The sequence below is a fragment of the Protopterus annectens genome, chromosome 7.part1, assembly GCF_019279795.1.
Source record: "Protopterus annectens isolate FY-2018-M chromosome 7.part1, PAN1.0, whole genome shotgun sequence".
Lineage (NCBI taxonomy): Eukaryota > Metazoa > Chordata > Ceratodontiformes > Protopteridae > Protopterus > Protopterus annectens.
The window spans coordinates 135,262,729-135,280,716 of NC_056740.1; the positions used below are offsets into that span (position 1 = coordinate 135,262,729).

The 17,988-nt window shown below is 36.1% G+C and overlaps 1 protein-coding gene across 1 annotated transcript in view; it reads left to right on the forward strand.

The window, feature by feature from the left end:
• The window catches only part of KLF15 (Kruppel like factor 15), a 61,732-nt gene extending 49,986 nt beyond the window's left edge, over nucleotides 1-11,746 (forward strand). The window contains exon 3 of the mRNA XM_044078593.1: nucleotides 9,182-11,746. Within this exon, the coding sequence (XP_043934528.1) occupies nucleotides 9,182-9,350 (169 nt within the window). The 3' untranslated portion in view covers nucleotides 9,351-11,746. The remainder of the gene's footprint in view (nucleotides 1-9,181) is intronic.
• Nucleotides 11,747-17,988: the final 6,242 nt, after the last annotated feature.

Here is a 17,988-nt window from a genome sequence, read left to right on the forward strand (position 1 = left end):
ATCCTATTCAGGTTTAGCCAAGCTGAGGGTTTAAGGTACTATTCTGGTAGGGTTGCCTTATTAGAAATGTTTCATTCATGTACATCAGATGAATCAATGAAACATCAAAGTGCACTTTGAGTTGTTTCTCCCTTTGCCATTCATTATTAATAATAATATTATGATTATCTAAAAAATATTGCAACAATATAACATAATCAAGTATTTCAGTTTTATGAAATAGTGCATTAAAATATAAACCAAACCGTTTTAGACTTGGTAATTGAATAAATTCATCAGAATTCCAGCAGAGAAAATTTATAGTTTAGTGTGAGAAGTTTATCGCTTTAACTTTGGACCTCATGGCTTCAAAACTATAAGGGAATATTTTGAGAATTAGGTTTATAGTGACATGATCTAGATAAAAGTTTGATAACTATTGGAGAGAAAGTGAGAGAGTGAGAAGCTAGAGAACTAATTGTATTGATTAATTTGAAGTTTTACCATACTCCCTTAGCTTCTTTACCACTTTTGGTGTGGCTTGTTTGGGGTTACTAAAATGGAGCAAAATATCATCTGTAATGGATGTAATAATTATAATATTTCCTCCAAAGTATATTTCCATATATTTGAAATCATGTATAATATGGTGAAAAAGTCTCAAAGGATAGAATAAAAAGATAATCAAAAAGAGGGCATCCATGGGTTCCATTTACACTATTAATAGGGTGGACCTACCCATTTTTTTTCAATGCAAGTAAATGATGAGTCATAGAAATGTTTACTAGCATTAATATATTGCTCTGGGAAATTCCATTTCTTGATAGAGGAAAGGGATACCTATCCTTTCAAACACTTTACTAGCATCAGGTGTAAAAACTCCCCTTGATGTGTTAGATTTTTGATTATGACGTTAGAGTAATAGTAATATAAGGTCATTATACTGAATTTGTGTTTCTTCCATAAATTCTATCTGGAAGTTTGCAATTACTGAGCAGCTGCCAGTGTAAAATGTTTATCGTTCAATTGAATAAGGATATAGGTTGGTAGTCGTTAAATACTGTAGTCTATGTATTGAGTTTATAAATGAAAATATTTAATTGATTGATGGTTTGATTTGTTGACCAGCGTAGAGCACTTATCTATCTTTGCCATTTGCAGGTTCAGCCCAGGGTTTACAAGCAAAAGTACTAAAATCACAATATGATTCAGCGTTTAAATTTACAAGAGACGGACAGGTGTGTACACCGGACAGTAAAGCATACTGAACTGTGATGAAGTTAAAAAGAAAAAACATAATGCTTTTCAAGTAGTATGTAATGCCATGTACATGCATCTTGTAGAACTACAAAGAAAGCATGCAAAAAATAGGATTGTGTTTTGAGCATAAATGTAGTGGTAGTTGGGGGCCTTGTCGAGAAGGAAGACATAGATAGGAGAGGGAGACTAATGAGGAGGGGGTGGGTGTTTTCAAAGTGTTTTGAAGAGCGATACTGTTTTAAGTGGCTATTTGAACTTCCTTATTCTTGGATGGTATTAAATAGTAGAACTGGAACTACTTTTAGTTTATACTTTTTGTAGAAAGATGTGTAAAAATGTTTGGGCCAGGGGGTCTTACTAGGTTTTAAGGTTGCCAAAGCTTCTGCCAATTCCTGTAAAGTATTATAATTTTGTAACATAGGCATCATGGCAAAATGAATTGCATTTCATTTAAATTATTTAAGCAATTTGCAGTATATGATTGTTTAATGTGAGACTGAAGTACTGGATTATTGTATTTATGTGTGTTGTAGAAGATATTTAACATTTCTTGAAGTTTACTGTACACAAAGTTATTTTTATGCATAATATATTATTAAAGCTGTGACTAGTTTTGAAATATCTGCTAGCAACTTGGAATAGACACTGGCCTATTCCGTTTACTTTGCCTTTATCCGTGTTTCAAAAATGTATTGATTTTAAATATGATTTTTATTTACCTGGAAGCACTATTGAGTCTAAATATTTTGATTAATCAATTTTTTTGCAAATCTTTATCTAATTTATATATTGCTTTTTTAGGTAAGAATAATTTCTGATTAATGTCCCTGTTAGAGCTGTTTAAATACCACACATCAGATGTAACTATACCTTATTAAAAAGTTGTAGTATTTTCTTCATTAACACAGTTTTCTTATAAAAGCTCATGATTATGTCTAGTTTAGTGTAAGAACTGAAGTCAATTGGACATTTATCTTACCAGTGTTAGTGAATGATCTGTGAAAGACCAAGGTTCTTTTTACATTCCAGATCTTAGTTACTTGGAAGACCATACTTTATGTGAAGGAGAAAACAAATACAGTCCCTTCCTTCAGGGGATAACAATCTACAGTATATGGATCAGTGAAAACACTGTTGTTTATTAGGTTCTTAATAAGTGCAAAGTCTGTATTTTTATTTGTAATATGTGATCCTGGTTTATCCAAGTATGAACCTAGTGTTAGGGTTCATTCTCTAGCTAATAACTTCATTACATGTTTTTATAGAAACCAAAATCATTTATATATGAATCCAGTTTTAACCATGCTGCTCATATTTAAGTGTCCATTAAACTGATTAGCAAACTTTTGCATAGTGGAACAATGTATACATTTTATTCACTATGTGGCTGTCTTCCTCTGATGTTTTAGTCTTTAACCAGAAGGGAATATACATGTTATTCTGAATAATTGTGACAGGAGCCAAGAGGTTGGCTACATTGTGACACAGTAAAAGAAATCGAATGCAAGATCCCAATCTCTGCCTTCAGAATTTAAGTGACATAGGTCAGTATATACAACTCTGGAGCAGCTATTTGTTTGCTGGAGAAATTGTCAAACTATTATATGTGAAGAATCATCTTTTATAAAGAATGGGCAAGGACAATTTGTTGCTTCTTTTAGTAAAGTTAAATATCATCTAGTCACAGAATTTAAGCAGTATCCGGGAGGTTTTTTGTGGGGTCACACATACAATGTTGTTGTGGCTTTCGGCTTTTCCCAGTTAGGGGTCGTCACAGAGGAACTCCGGTCCGCTAATGATTGGCAGTAGATTTTTACATGCCAAGTTGCTGGCCCTGATGCACAACCTTCAACGAAGGTACGCCCATTCATGCATGTCTCCACACAGAAGATGCTCTAGCTGAGAATCGAGCAGGACAACGTCTTGCTGTGAGGCGACAATGCTACCGCAGCACCACCACTGCAGTACATACAGTGACAACAATAATAGGTAAAATAAGAGTTCTGTGACATTCTTATATGTTTATAATAAAGTATAGAGTGTACATTTTTTTTCTACAAGAATAACCACTGACCGTATCCAGGCATATCATTATCCATCCATATTACCCTGAAGAGAATCCATTTTGAATTGATGACAGTGACATGACATTATTATGCAGCTAATAGAGAGCTTAAAGATCTGTAGTGCAGAGCATAGCTTTTATGTCTATATATATACATCAAGACACTAGTTGTTGAAAAAGTGGACCTTGAATTGACCATTGGAAGTCATCTGCCAGGACATTTATAAGGTTTACTTTTTGTTTATGCCATATCAAATGGATCAGTGTTACATGTAGCTATCCATACAGTTGTGGGCCTCAGCAAAGTGTTAAGGTACCATGATCTATTCAGAGAAGTGTTAGTAGCAAGTGGCTATACCCTTTGACATTTCATCAAATACTCCATCATTGGCCAGTCTTCTATTTATACTGTGAAGAACACTGACTGTGATAGGCAATGGCATTACTGATTCACCCCCTCTGTCCCTCCATCAGTAAACCAGGACATCCCTAGCATCTGCCCCCTCCCCTCCTCATCAGGGAGCAGGTCATTAATGCCCTCTCAAAGGCAGAAAATACAGCCTCCGTGGAACCCAACAACATCCCTGGCTGTGTCCTACATGAACTCAGACAAAAGTTCTCAGAATCACTAGACACCCTATTCAACCAAAGCCTGCGCACCAGCTTTGTCACAGCAGAATGGAGGACAGCCAATGTCATCCCTCTATAGAAAGGTGGAGTGTCCACTAACCCAGACAGTTATAGGCCCATCAGCCTAACTAGCCTGATCTGCAAAGCCATGGAACGCATTATCATGGACCTTATAAACAAGGACATTGGCAACCTCCAAATGCTTGATCCCACACAGTTTGGTTTTGTCAAATGGAGATCATGCCTGTTAAACATGGTCACCTTCTTCGAAACAGTCACCAAAGCCATGGATGAGAAGACAGCCTACCTTGATCTAGCCAAAGCTTTCGACACCATTTCCCACTCGGGCATAATAGATAATCTCTCCCAGCTAGGAATCAACTGATATGTTACCAGATGGGTAGCTAACTGGGTCACTGATAGAACCCACTCAGCCAAAATAAGGGAAACCACCTCTAGTAGTAGACCTGTAACAAGTGGCGTACCCCAAGGATTGGTCATGGGGCCGCTACTGTGTGAGATATACTTTTCTGAGGTGCAAGCCAAAACCAGGGGAATGTGGCTGACCAAGTTTGCAGATGACTGCAAGCTGGGTACTGTCATAAATTTCCCTAGTGATGTCAGCATCCTCCAAGTGGGCCTTACCCAAACTAATGACTGGTGCCAGAAGCATGGGCTCAAACTTAATGCAAAGAAATGCATCATTATCCCCTTTGGGAAAAATGGCATTCCCAGTAATTATCACGTTAACAACAATGTACTAAGCATGCAATCAGTTGTGAGGGACTTGGGCATGCAGATTGGTACCAACCTGATGTTTAACCACCACATTGCTTCCATTGTACGGAAGGCTTTCTACATGGCTCACCTCATAAGTATGGGTATTTCATCCAGGAATAACAAGGTCATAACATTCCTGTACTCCTCCCTTATCAGACCCATTATCGAGTACAATGCCCCCTTTGGCATGTACCTTGCCAAGCACATGCCACGTGCAGCAGATGGAGAGACTACAGAAGTTCCTGACCAGGAAAATCCAGGGTCTCAAACACCTGTCCTTCACAGAAAGACTAAAAGCCCTGTCCTTCTACTCAGTCTCGTACAGACTGCTCAGAGGTGACCTGTGCCTGGCATACAAGGCCATCTCAGTCTCACCCTTGATGGAGTTCCTCCATATCCATAAGTCAAACTCCACTCACACAGCCCACACGCAAGGCCTCAACCTGGTCTGTGACATTAATTGAACTTGTTGGCGAGATAGATTTGTGTCCCACTGACACCCCCATCTGTGGATTAGACTCTCTCTCCATGTCAAGCAGCGTAGCTCACTAGTCATCTTTAAGAGGAACCTGGACGACTGGATGGAAAACAGAAAATATACCTCTGGGATCCCACCTGTGTCCCTGTTGAGCAGGGAAAACAAGTGCTGACTTTGTGGGAACATGGGTGAAATTCTTGGCTAGGCTTATAAGGGCCTCTGGGCTAATAGGCTAGTATCGTCCTATGAACCTGTCCGACTTCCAGCTCTGAAATTATGTTACTTTAGTTTTTCATAATAATTATTGCTTACAAGCATTATATTATCCATTTGTAGGACAGCTTGATAACTTTCTTCCCCAAAATACATAAAATGGTCATCAAGCCAGTTCAGGCAACTCTGTAAAACACTGTACATCAATCTATGAACTACTACTTTCCAATTCCTTAAGCTAAAAGCAGAGCTTATTTGCCTTATAATGTTCCTAATGTTATTTTGTATGTTTCTTTTGTCTTTGTTCTTTTCCATGTTGAATTCATTGTTTCCCAAGTAATATCTACAGGGAAGTAGGTCATATTTATGAATTGATGTGCACTTTTCCTGTGGCTCAAATGTTGCATCACGCCTAGACATGTTGTGCTGAGTTTAAAAATATTGCAACTCTCTAAGCCCCCAAAATTTTGTTATAGCCAAGGAACTGGTTAAAAGAATGGCCAAAACAGCTCTTCTTGAAGTTTGTTCCTCCTTTACAGTGAAAGAACAGGGATTACTGGAGTCCAAGTACCACTATAAGAAACAGACAGACAGATCATTTATCATATTCATCTCCTAATAGAAGGTGAGGGAAAAAGCATTCCTTTTCTCTGTTTCATCTGCACCTATGCCATGTGCCTTGTATCCTTCTCCCTAGGTGTTAGGCCCAAGTTCAATCACTGCAAGTATGTTTTATCATGGCCATTCTTTTTGACAGTACCATTTCACATCTGGTGACAATTTAACATGTTTTCAGGTAACAATAGTCAAGCCATCATTATCTTCTAGCACCTAGAGCTAGTTTTGTTCAGTGTGCTATATTTCAGCCAAAAATTAGTAGAGCTTTTCCTACCATACAACTGAATGTTTGTTTTTAATTCAGTCCTCATCAGCCTTGGTAAGTGAAGAACACATCATCATTGTCACCGTATACCTCACACAGTTATGGCCTCACTTGGAATGTGAAGTCCTGGAGGTGGCACTTAAGAGAGTTCTTGCAATACTACCCATGTTTATTCCCTGGGCTGTGTAAGGTAAATACCCCTAGTTCAAGCAAGTTCCTTGTCTAGGGACTATTACCTCTCTCAACCCTGATGTCTTTCATTTTTTTCATTAATTTATCTGTTTGTTTTATTTTATTATCTGGATGTGCAGCAGAAGGTATTTTATTATCTAGATGTCTAGCAGAAGCATTCCTGCACCCAGTAGAGGTCTGTGGAGAAAAGCACAAAGAATATGATGGAACTGAACATACAGACACGTGCATTATACCGACATTGTACTAAATAAACATAGGCACAGATCACTGTGCACAATTTAAATATAGCAAAACACAATGTTTCTAGTCATGACATATATGAATAGAGCTGTATGCACGACTAGCAGTTAGGAGTTGCTGAAATTGATCTACAAACATTCAGGGATATTCTGTGTACTATGTGTAGTATACAACTATTCATTGCTGTGATTCATAGAATAGATCACAAAGATGAAGAGTGGTACACAAAAGCCTGTCAGCATCTATGAATATTATACAGGTGTGCACATATACACTGGTATACACGAGACACCAGTTCTGCACAACTACACAGCACAGCTAAAAACAGCAACTTTAACAAGGTATACTGTACTTTACTAAGTGGCTATGAGGTATCTACTTAGTAAGTTATATTATGCCTTAACAAGTTGCTGTTCCCTCTTGCATTGTTTTCTGCCAGCATGCCTATCTGTGATTCATAAAAAAATTGCAGTCATTAGGCAGGACATTGCATCTGCACTCATTATCATGTTGTAGTAATGAGGGTATCTGGTATCTGGTAGTGTAAGAGCTCCCATTAGTGGGAGCTGTTTAGCATCACTGTGAAGGGATGGGGAAAGGTGTGGTTGTGGTAGCAGGGGTGTTTGCACCAGAGGGAACTTCATTGTAGGTAGAGTTTTTCCTGTCACACAACTGACTTTTTTTTTTTAATTCAGTCCTCCTCAGCTTTGGTAGGTGAGGAACACATCATCATGAAGTGGGGGAGGGATGTCATTGTGCTCATAAGAACTACAGCACTCTTGGTATAAGGTTCAGATCCCATAAGTATTCTTATTGGGACTATCCAGTTCTCTGTTAGAATTGTGTTTGCAAATTTCATACCACTTCAGGGGAATAACCTACATGTACATTCCATGCACAGATTTCTGTGATTACCCAGTGGGATAAAAGTGTATGTGAGGGTCTTACCCCATTGTGAACCAATGTGTGTGAATCACGTCGGCCTTTCTTACAAATTCCTGTTGTGTTGCACAAATGATGCACAATGTTTATGAACGGCACCTATTGTATGTACAGGTCTTCTTTAGAATTTATACTGCCCAAACAGATTGTACGCAAAGCATCTACCGGAAAACACTGAGTGCTCAGAAAATTGAATTGTGGAAATAGCCGTTTGTCTTAGATACAACAGGGTTTTGCTCCTTCCCCACTGTAGCGTGATCTCAGAGTTGGTATATATAACTGTCGGGGCCATGTGTGGGGAACATGGGGGGGTGCTTTCCCCTACAAAAATATATTTTATGCTTTCATTTATGTTTTTCGATGTTCTAGACATTCACTGTTTCTGGTTGATGTTTTGAATGTCAACTATTTATGCAGTTGACTATATGACTTAGATCAGAATGTACACGTAAGCAGTCTGTGTTAAGCTAAACTGTGTCTGTATTGTTTAAAACACACATGCCCGATTAGAGAGAAGTTGTATGATGCACATTAATATATGCTCCAGCCAGGTACTTACACGTGTATCTCATTCACACTTGCACTAGCAACTAAAAACTCTCTAGAGACTTGGTCAGTAGCTGACTATGACAACGGTGTATCCATTACTTACACTAGAATAACGTGTTGATAGACACATTTTTCTCTTCTCTGCAGATGATCCTGAAAAGGTATTATACATTTGTAATGACATTAGTGGTACAACAGTAATTAATTTTTCTAAGCTCTTGTGGTTTTATATCAATATTTAAACTTTTACTGTCTGAAGGTTAAACAAATAAGCATACAGAGTAGATGAAACAGATAAGTAATCAAACATGTATGCAAGCATTCAGTTGTAAATAGACTACCTTGATATTCATTAGGGGTGTCCGGTACAGAAATGTTGACTAATTATAATAATAATTTTTCCTGAGTACTTGATTAGCATGTTTTTTTCTATATTTTTGCAATGAATAAACTGAAAATAAATAAATAAATAAATAAATAAATAAATAAATAAATAAATAAAAGGGTAATATGTTCTGTTTTGTTTGCCACAGTTTCAAGATTAGGACTCTATCCAAGTCCTAACGAAAAAAAAAATTACAATGGCTTGAGTATGCATTCTGTAAATTAACCAAGGAGAACAATAAAAGTGCATACATGCTGAAACTAATTTAGCATTTGGTAGATATTTCTCCAGACAATATGTAATGGTTTTCATGGATTAAATGCAAAGCATAATGTTCTGCTGCAGGAGGTCCAGTGATAATGGTTTTAAGATAGTGAGGGAAAGGAATATAGAAATAGGAGCCAGTGAAAGATACTTTTTAATATGCTTCAGACGTAGTTAAACTGCACTTAGTACAGTAATATAAAAGTTGCCGTGTCTTTAACAAGATGTTCCTATTTTTATATTAATGGAAGTGTCTTGAGATGATTGTCATTATAGTCATTATATTCATTGTATTCATTAAAACTGTCTTCACCGTAGGTTTTCCAGGTCTGATGAGCTGTCCAGACATAGACGATCCCACTCTGGTGTAAAGCCATACCAGTGTCCTGTCTGTGAAAAGAAGTTTGCCAGAAGTGACCACTTGTCCAAGCATATCAAAGTGCACCGGTTTCCAAGAAATAGCAGATCTGTTCGTTCTACCAGTTAACTACCTCCAATGTGCCATCATAAGCAGTCAAGTGTGCTTTGTTGTGGTTAGTTGATGACAATTGGAACACAATACTGTTATTTTATGCACCATGTATGAGTATGTGAATCCTTATATTTGTTTAGTTTTTTTTTTCTTTGTGGGTTGGGGGCTAAAACGACAGTATTTTTAAGCTGTTACACTGCTGTCAGAAGTTATTGCCCTTATGTCTGTACCATTGTTTCAGTTACTTACATGGAAGGCAGGCAGTGTTGCTGAAGAGGGCACCTTATAATGTGACAGTTAAAAATTAACAGCTTATATTGATTTATTTTAGAAATGCATTTAAAATGCTTTTGTTAGTTAGTATCATAAAAATCCAAGCAACCCAGAGACATATATAATTTCATTCCCTTTATTCATGCACCAAATTAGTGGTTTCTGGTGTTCATGTTTTACTTACTATGGAACCTTTTTAACTGTGAGATTTGTTTCAGAAGTTGCTTCCACATGAATATTTTTAAGCTTTCTCGAGATAAGCCCATTTATTAAATTTAGATGGCAATATTTAACTGTTGCAATGTCTGCTATTCTCTCTTTTTCGCAACTTTTTATTAAACAAAATAAATTCAAAATAAAAAATAAGACATTTGTCTTGTATACAACAGAAAACAGTGCAAACACAAGCAGTTACGTCCCCTCCATTCGTATGATGCTTTGTTTGATGTGACAGAGCTGGAACATTCCCTCCTACCTATTCATCGATGCACTTTCTTACAAGAGAAAGACAAGGATAGCTATGTGCAACTTGCAGTTTTGTAGTACAATATATTCTGCTGGCTTTAAATTACACATAAATATGTATATACAAACTTTAGCATCAAATTGTTGCTTCTGTTCCAGGTAACAAACATTAATTTGTAGTCATATAAAAATGTTTCTCTAGTTCGTTCAACAAAGTACCTCTGTAGTGTTGTGAAACGAGCCACATATGATGCCATCTTATATGAAAGAAAGATGACCTCTTCTTACTTTACATCTACAGTAACAGCATTTATCAGCTGATGGAGTTTTTCATCTCTCTCGCTCTCTCTCTCTCAGTGGTAGCATGACTATTCACTTTGTTCATTATTATTGCATTGCGAGGAAATATGTCTGTCAGCCAAGAACCTGTGTTTTCAAGTTCACTGAGAAGTCACATCAAAAGCTATTAAATAGAATGTCTGAAAATTGTTGTGTGCAGATAAATATCTCCAGCCTCGTCTATAGGCCATATGAACATGTCTGTTTTCAGTATTACTATCAAAGGTTTCTAAATCCACAATCTTCTTTTGATATTTAAACTAGCATAAATCATCAAAACATCAGTAGTAAATCCAGACATTCCTTTTATCTTGCCTGTTTACAGGGACTTTGCACTTTGGAGTGCCCTTACTTTGTTGACTTCTGTAGAGGAGGATTTCTTTAACAGGTTGCATGAACATTCAGATCTAAAACATTTATGTCCCAAGCTCTAGGCATACAGACTACCTGTATAGAAACTTTTTCTGCAAAACAGCATTCCTGTTCACCTTTTGTTCATTAATGGCACCTGTAACACCAGGTTTGTTCTAACTGATTATATGCTTTTACTTCAGTCATCTTTTGCAGCAAGGGCAGTAGAGTATCGGTCTGTTAGCAAATTATTGGTCAGCATTTTCAGCTAGACATCTGTCTTGAATGATACAAAGCTTAACACTCTGCTCAATGTTTTATTTTTGCATAGATTAAAGCATATTCTAGCTAACACAAGGTATTCATTAATCATAATCACATAAAAGGGCAATATCTTTTTACGGAAGTCAGGTTAAATATCGTTGTTATGATCATTAATGTTTTCAGAACACAGTGGCTATAAAGCATGGTGCTATATTTAGAAGTATTTTGAGCCTAAAACCTCTTAATTCAGTGCCACATAATGAAACATGTTGTGGTGATTATCACTTTAAGTATAAAAAATGTAAATTATTAATAATATTACGAGAGTCTATTTTGGATATGACTGCCACATAAAATAACCTGTAATAAAACCCTGCATTTATATATGTTTTAGATTAATACAATCACATATAGTAATATATAATGTATATATATTGATAAATTTCATTTTGGAACAATATCTCCATTCCATTTGTTAGAAATTAATATAAGTGATCTAGCTTGTATTAATTAAGCAACCGCACATCCTATGAATGTATGTAAATAGACTGTATATAGCTACATCTATATAAAATATCTTTTAATAACATGTCTTGGGTTTATGTAAATTGTAAGAAGCCTGTAAAGTCAATGTATATACATAACAATTATGTATATTTTCCATTTGTGCAACATAAAGATACTTTTACTTTGTCAATAAAATAACAATGAAATTAAAACATGTTTTTTCTCTTCAGTTTTGTTAATACACTGTCAAGAATGGAAAGTGCATTGTCAGTAATGAAGCTCTGCTTTCAGCAGTGATGGCTGTGCAACAAGCAGTCTGTTATTATGGTACTGATTAAGTATTGAGGTAAGATGTAGTGGAATACGTCTCTTGTTTACAGTAGCAGACTAAGTCTGCACTCCATGACTACAGAAAATGATCACAGGTGTAAAGAAAATGACCAAGCTGCAGCGCGGTGCTGTAAACCACTATACTGCACTGCTAGCCATTCCAGGGCAGTAATTTAGATCATCAAGGTTAACAACTGTAGTACCACCACAGATCTTGCCTTATTTAAAAGCTACAAGTGCATTTCTGTAAGCTTTGACAACGTCTAGATACTCTGAATAGATCTGTAACACGAGTACCATCATGACAGACAAAAGGCAAACATTTATCATGTCAAATGCTACCTTGCATAACACATAACACTGACAATATTTTATTTCAGGTATTTCTGTTTACACTGGTTATTTAATAATAATGTTGTGCATCTCAAGAATGAAAATGAGCTACTGTCTGTTCATGGAAATATTGACAACCACACATTGCAACACATTTCTGTGGCACATATTAACTAAGGTAAAAGTGCAGGTTCTTTAAAGTTTAGCATATTGCATTTGTTCTTTGCTTGCAAATGAGACACACACACACACACACACACACACACACACACACACACACACACACACACACACACACACACTAAATCTGGATTTTCTCATCTGAGGAACATGGCACCATCAAATGATCCAGGGGCCACCTTGACGTAGCAAAGTATTAATCCTAACTGCGCTTTGACTTTGGCCGGAACCAGGTTACAATCTCCTGTTTAACCCCAACTATGGACTGCCTCTGCAGTAATAAATCTACATGTATCCTTTTGTATTGTCCTTTGGTCATGCTTGATTTGTTGGTTTTGGACAGTCTGAAAGCAACGAAGCACCAAGTCCAGTTTTCAGTGAAGAGGATGTCCCATGAGTGGTATGACTAGAGTCTGTTTACTGGTAGCATAAACAGCTTTCTCATAGGCAAGCAAAATTGTCTGGCTTTTAGCCCGGGGGGGGGGGTAAACTTTTCACTTACCATAGCTTGGAGCTCTTACTTCAGATTTTACCCAAACATCTCATCAAGTCCATAAGTTGCTGGATGCCAAGGGGTTAGCATAATAAGTCAAATACTATTTTCACAAAGGTATGTCTAGACATTACCTACCATGAACAGAGGATCATTATCACTTACTAATTACTGTGCCATTCTGGTTTTGGTTCTGGTAAAAAGGATTCTGACATGAAGTCGTAGAGAAATGGTGGTAAAGATCTCAGGCCATTTACAGCATGCATCAGCTACTGACAAAAAAGTAGTTCCCACAAATGACCCAGAAAAATCAGCATGAATTCACTGCCATGGTGATGTGAGGTCCTGCCATGGATGCAGTGGTCCATGTTGTGGCTCATCTGGCAGCTGGTATAGTTCTTTGTCAGCTTTTCAATCTCCTGATTAATCCTTGGCCACCACGCATAACTTTGAATCGGTATATTCATTTCTACTACACCCATAATTAATCTGGGACACACATAACGTAGTGTGTATGGCAGTCCTTAACTCACACATTACATAGTCAATATTTAAGGTAAGTTTATCTCAATTTAGATAACAGTCAGCCAGCGGAGATTAATGTTGAAGTGTATAGCCATTTTGTGTCACAATATATACTCGTGATAAAACATTTTCATACCTGGTTTCTGCATCTACTGTGTCTTCAGTAACCTGTAGCCTCTGAACTTGACTGAAGGAGAACAGATCCAGTGCTTCATCTTCTTTGTGTTTATCACTTACAGTATCTTGTGGTAATTAAAACAAACGATCAGCATTTGTATGATATGTGGTGTAATTATATTACATTTTGTATAAAACAAGAAGAACACCTATTATGCACCAAGCTCCTTCGCAAATAAATACACAAACGGCTGCAATAATCCAAAAAATTATGCAAAGGCATGGCTCCAGGTTGTAGCATTCAGTTATTATAACAGTCCAAGACAAATTCTAGAAAATAGTTATAGATCCACAGAGGCAAAAGTAGATTCAGAAGGCCAACTTTAATGAACACAAGCGCTTTCACATTTAGCTTCTTCAGGTGTATGAATGAGTTCAAAAAACCACACCTTATATCCACACATAAAATCACATGACATCAATCATTATTTAAAAATACATACTCAAAAATATCAAATACTAAAAAATCTTGTTATAAAAACATCTTGTCTTAAACACAATGTTCATAACTATAAAATTAAACATATTATACTGAAACTTCTATCTACGTAAAGGTCTTTTAGATAGTACTGGTTTAATAGGGACACAATCACTGAGGCCATGGCCATAGTTTGCTCTAAGTCTTACTATCCACTGTGCCTCTAACTCCTCAGTTTTAGATCTAATATTTCCTCTTCTAATATTTAAAAAAGTCTTACCTATCACTAAGAATTTAAAGCTTGCTGCTCATCAGTACTTGCAACATGCTTTGCAAGAGCATTGGTACCACTATTTTTTCCTATGTGATACAAATGCTCCCTTATTCTTTCTTTTAAGGTGCGATCAGTTTTACCTATATAAAATTTACTACAGATGATGCAGCTAACTAAATATACCACATGCGAAGTCTCACATGTAGCATCCACTTTAATATCAAAAACTTCACCTGTATCTGTATGTTTAAATATTTTTTCAGAGGATATATAACCACAGAATCTGCACTTTCCACATGGTTTAGTTCCTACTGCTGCTGTAATATATGTGTGTTCCCTCTTAAAGCATAACCTTTGTTTCAAAGACCTCCTATTCCTAAACGAAAATTGGGGCCTTACACCTACTATTTCCTTAATACGATCATCCGTCATTAAGATGTTCCAATGATCATTAATAACTCTAGTGTACATATTGACATCTCTGGTATAACTAAATGGCATTCTAAGTTGTTTGTCTTGTACATGTTTATTTCTAGGTGGTCTATCTGAGAAATAAGGTTTAGCAGTAGTATCTCTTAATTTACTTACTGCTACTGAATTATTCTGAATTAAATTCAGTTCATAACCTCTGTCTAATAATTCACTCTCAGTTATTCTTATCTGTTGTTGATAATTACTCTCTTGCATTTAACTTAGAAGCTCTAAAAAATTGATTTCTTGCTACATTCCTAAAAATATAACTAGGAGGCATGCTATGTCTAAACAATAACTGATTAGCATGACATTCCTTCCTATACAATCTAGTGTTAATTTTACATAACTCATCCTTTTTTTTTACAATTACAAGAACTTTTGTTCTAACAGCTATGCCAATTTAGTTATGTCAGTATGGGAATCAGAATTTATTTTAGAAGGTGGCTACAAGGAATTTATAATGTTTTATAGGAGATTTGTAGACGACCTTTTTGTTTTATGGAAAGGAACAGTGAGACAATTACAAGAGTTCCTGATATATATTAATAATTCCTCAGATTTTTTAAAATTTACAGTGAATTTTTCTGATGTGGGTATTAATTTCTTGGATGTATATATTGAAAAGGATGAGTTATGTAAAATTAACACTAGATTGTATGGGAAGGAATGTCATGCTAATCAGTTATTGTTTAGACATAGCATGCATCCTAGTTATATTTTTAGGAATGTAGCAAGAAATCAATTTTTTAGAGCTTCTAGGTTAAATGCAAGAGAGAGAGAGTGATTATCAACAACAGATGAGAATAACTGAGAGTGAATTGTTAGACAGAGGTTCTGAACTGAATTTAATTCAGAATAATTCAGTAGCAGTAAGTAAATTAAGAGATACTACTGCTAAACCTTATTTCTCAGATAGACCACCTAGAAATAAACATGTACAAGACAAACAACTTAGAATGCCATTTAGTTATACCAGAGATGTCAATATGTACACTAGATTTATTAATGTTCATTGGAACATCTTAATGACGGATGATCGTATTAAGGAAATAGTAGGTGCAAGGCCCCAATTTTCGTTTAGGAATAGGAGGTCTTTGAAACAAAGGTTATGCTTTAATAGGGAACACACATATATTACAGCAGCAGTAGGAACTAAACCATGTGGAAAGTGCAGATTTTGTGGTTATATATCCTCTGAAAAAATATTTAAACATGCAGATACAGGTGAAGTTTTTGATATTAAAGTGGATGCTACATGTGAGACTTCACATGTGGTATATTTAGCTAGCTGCATCATCTGTAGTAAATTTTATATAGGTAAAACTGATCGTACCTTAAAAGAAAGAATAAGGGAGCATTTGTATCACATAGGAAAAAATAGTGGTACCAATGCTCTTGCAAAGCATGTTGCAAGTACCAAGCTTTAAATTCTTAGTGATAGGTAAGACTTTTTTAAATATTAGAAGAGGAAATATTAGATCTAAAACTGAGGAGTTAGAGGCACAGTGGATAGTAAGATTTAGAGCAAACTATGGCCATGGCCTCAGTGATTGTGTCCCTATTAAACCAGTACTATCTAAAAGACTTTTACGTAGATAGAAGTTTCACTATAATATGTTTAATTTTATAGTTATGAACATTGTGTTTTAAGACAAGATGTTTTTATAACAAGATTTTTTAGTATTTGATACTTTTGAGTATGTATTTTTAAATAATGATTGATGTCATGTGATTTTATGTGTGGATATAAGGTGTAGTTTTTTGAACTCATTCATACACCTGAAGAAGCTAAATGTGAAAGCGCTTGTGTTCATCAAAGTTGGCCTTCTGAATCTACTTTTGCCTCTGTGGATCTATAACTATTTTCTAGAATTTGTCTTGGACTGTTATAATAACTGAATGCTACAACCTGGAGCCGTTCCTTTGCAACATATTCAATTTTGTGTCAATGCCAACTCAGAAACAATGTCCATTGCTGAATTTGGACAGATGCCAGTAATATTCTGTAAATGTATTATAATCTGTTTGCATTTTAGGTGGTGTGGGGATTTTACCCCCTTGTATATAATTATTTATCAGCTACTGTAAAATGTTTTTATGTGTTTTTCTGCAGCCTTTCACCCCAACTCATTGTAAAATATTTAATCTGTTGCAGGGCTTTTCTTCCCTTATATATAATTACTTATCAGCTCATTGTAAAATATTTAATCTGTTGCAGGGCTTTTCCTCCCTTTGTATATAATTACTCGTCAACTACTGTTTAAATGTTTTTGAATCTGTTGAGCTTTTCTTCCCATGCCACTGCTGAAAATGGGCCATTGACTGAGTCGGACGTTCACGATTATCATAGGATAAATAAAAATTTATAAAATACTGTAGTAGGAGATCCCTTTTGGGCATAAATAGTTGAGACCAGTGGTATGTAATATGCAAAAATTATCTGCCAAATAGGTACTGATTCAGCCTCTTGACAACTCACATAAAACCGAATTGCTTCTCTGTCAGTTTGGAATAATTTTTCTTGGCTGTGGATAAGTAGCTTGAACGAAACACTACAGGCTTCTCACTACCATCTATCACAATCAGTAACACTGATCCAGCACCATATGGTAATGTGTCACAAACCATTTTCACAGGAAGGATGGATAGAGGTGACCAACATGCGTCATCATAAAATTAATTTTCACAATTTATAGTCCACTTCTATGGTCTAACAGTTTGTAAAAGCTCACCTAGAGAACATGATGCATAAAGCTGCCATAGTAGTCTACCAACCCCAAGAAGGATATGAGCAATGAAATATTTTGTGATCATTAATCCTTTAGTACAACCTGAATTTTGTGTTTTCACTTATGCAGTCCTTGGCTATCTGTAACATGGCCACAGTACATCACAATATGTTTTAAAAACTCACATTTGACCCCCATAACTGTTATCATATTGCTGTAATCAACTGAGGACTCTTGAGGTTTTCCTATATGCATGTCATCTATAGCACTAGTGACAAAGATATAATTAGGATAACACTGGAATCTGGGCAGTTCCTGGAGGACCTAATCCACTTGACCACTACCAGATAACTGGGAGAGAAGCTACCCCAAACACCAGACTGTTGTAGCAGTAGATGCTCTTTGTGTTACTGATTATTAGGAACACATTTTGAGTTTCTTCCATCTCCATTTGTAGATAGGGATCAGTTATGCCCACCTTTGAAAAATGTTGTGGTAAATGTTTTGTCTCTTCTTAATAA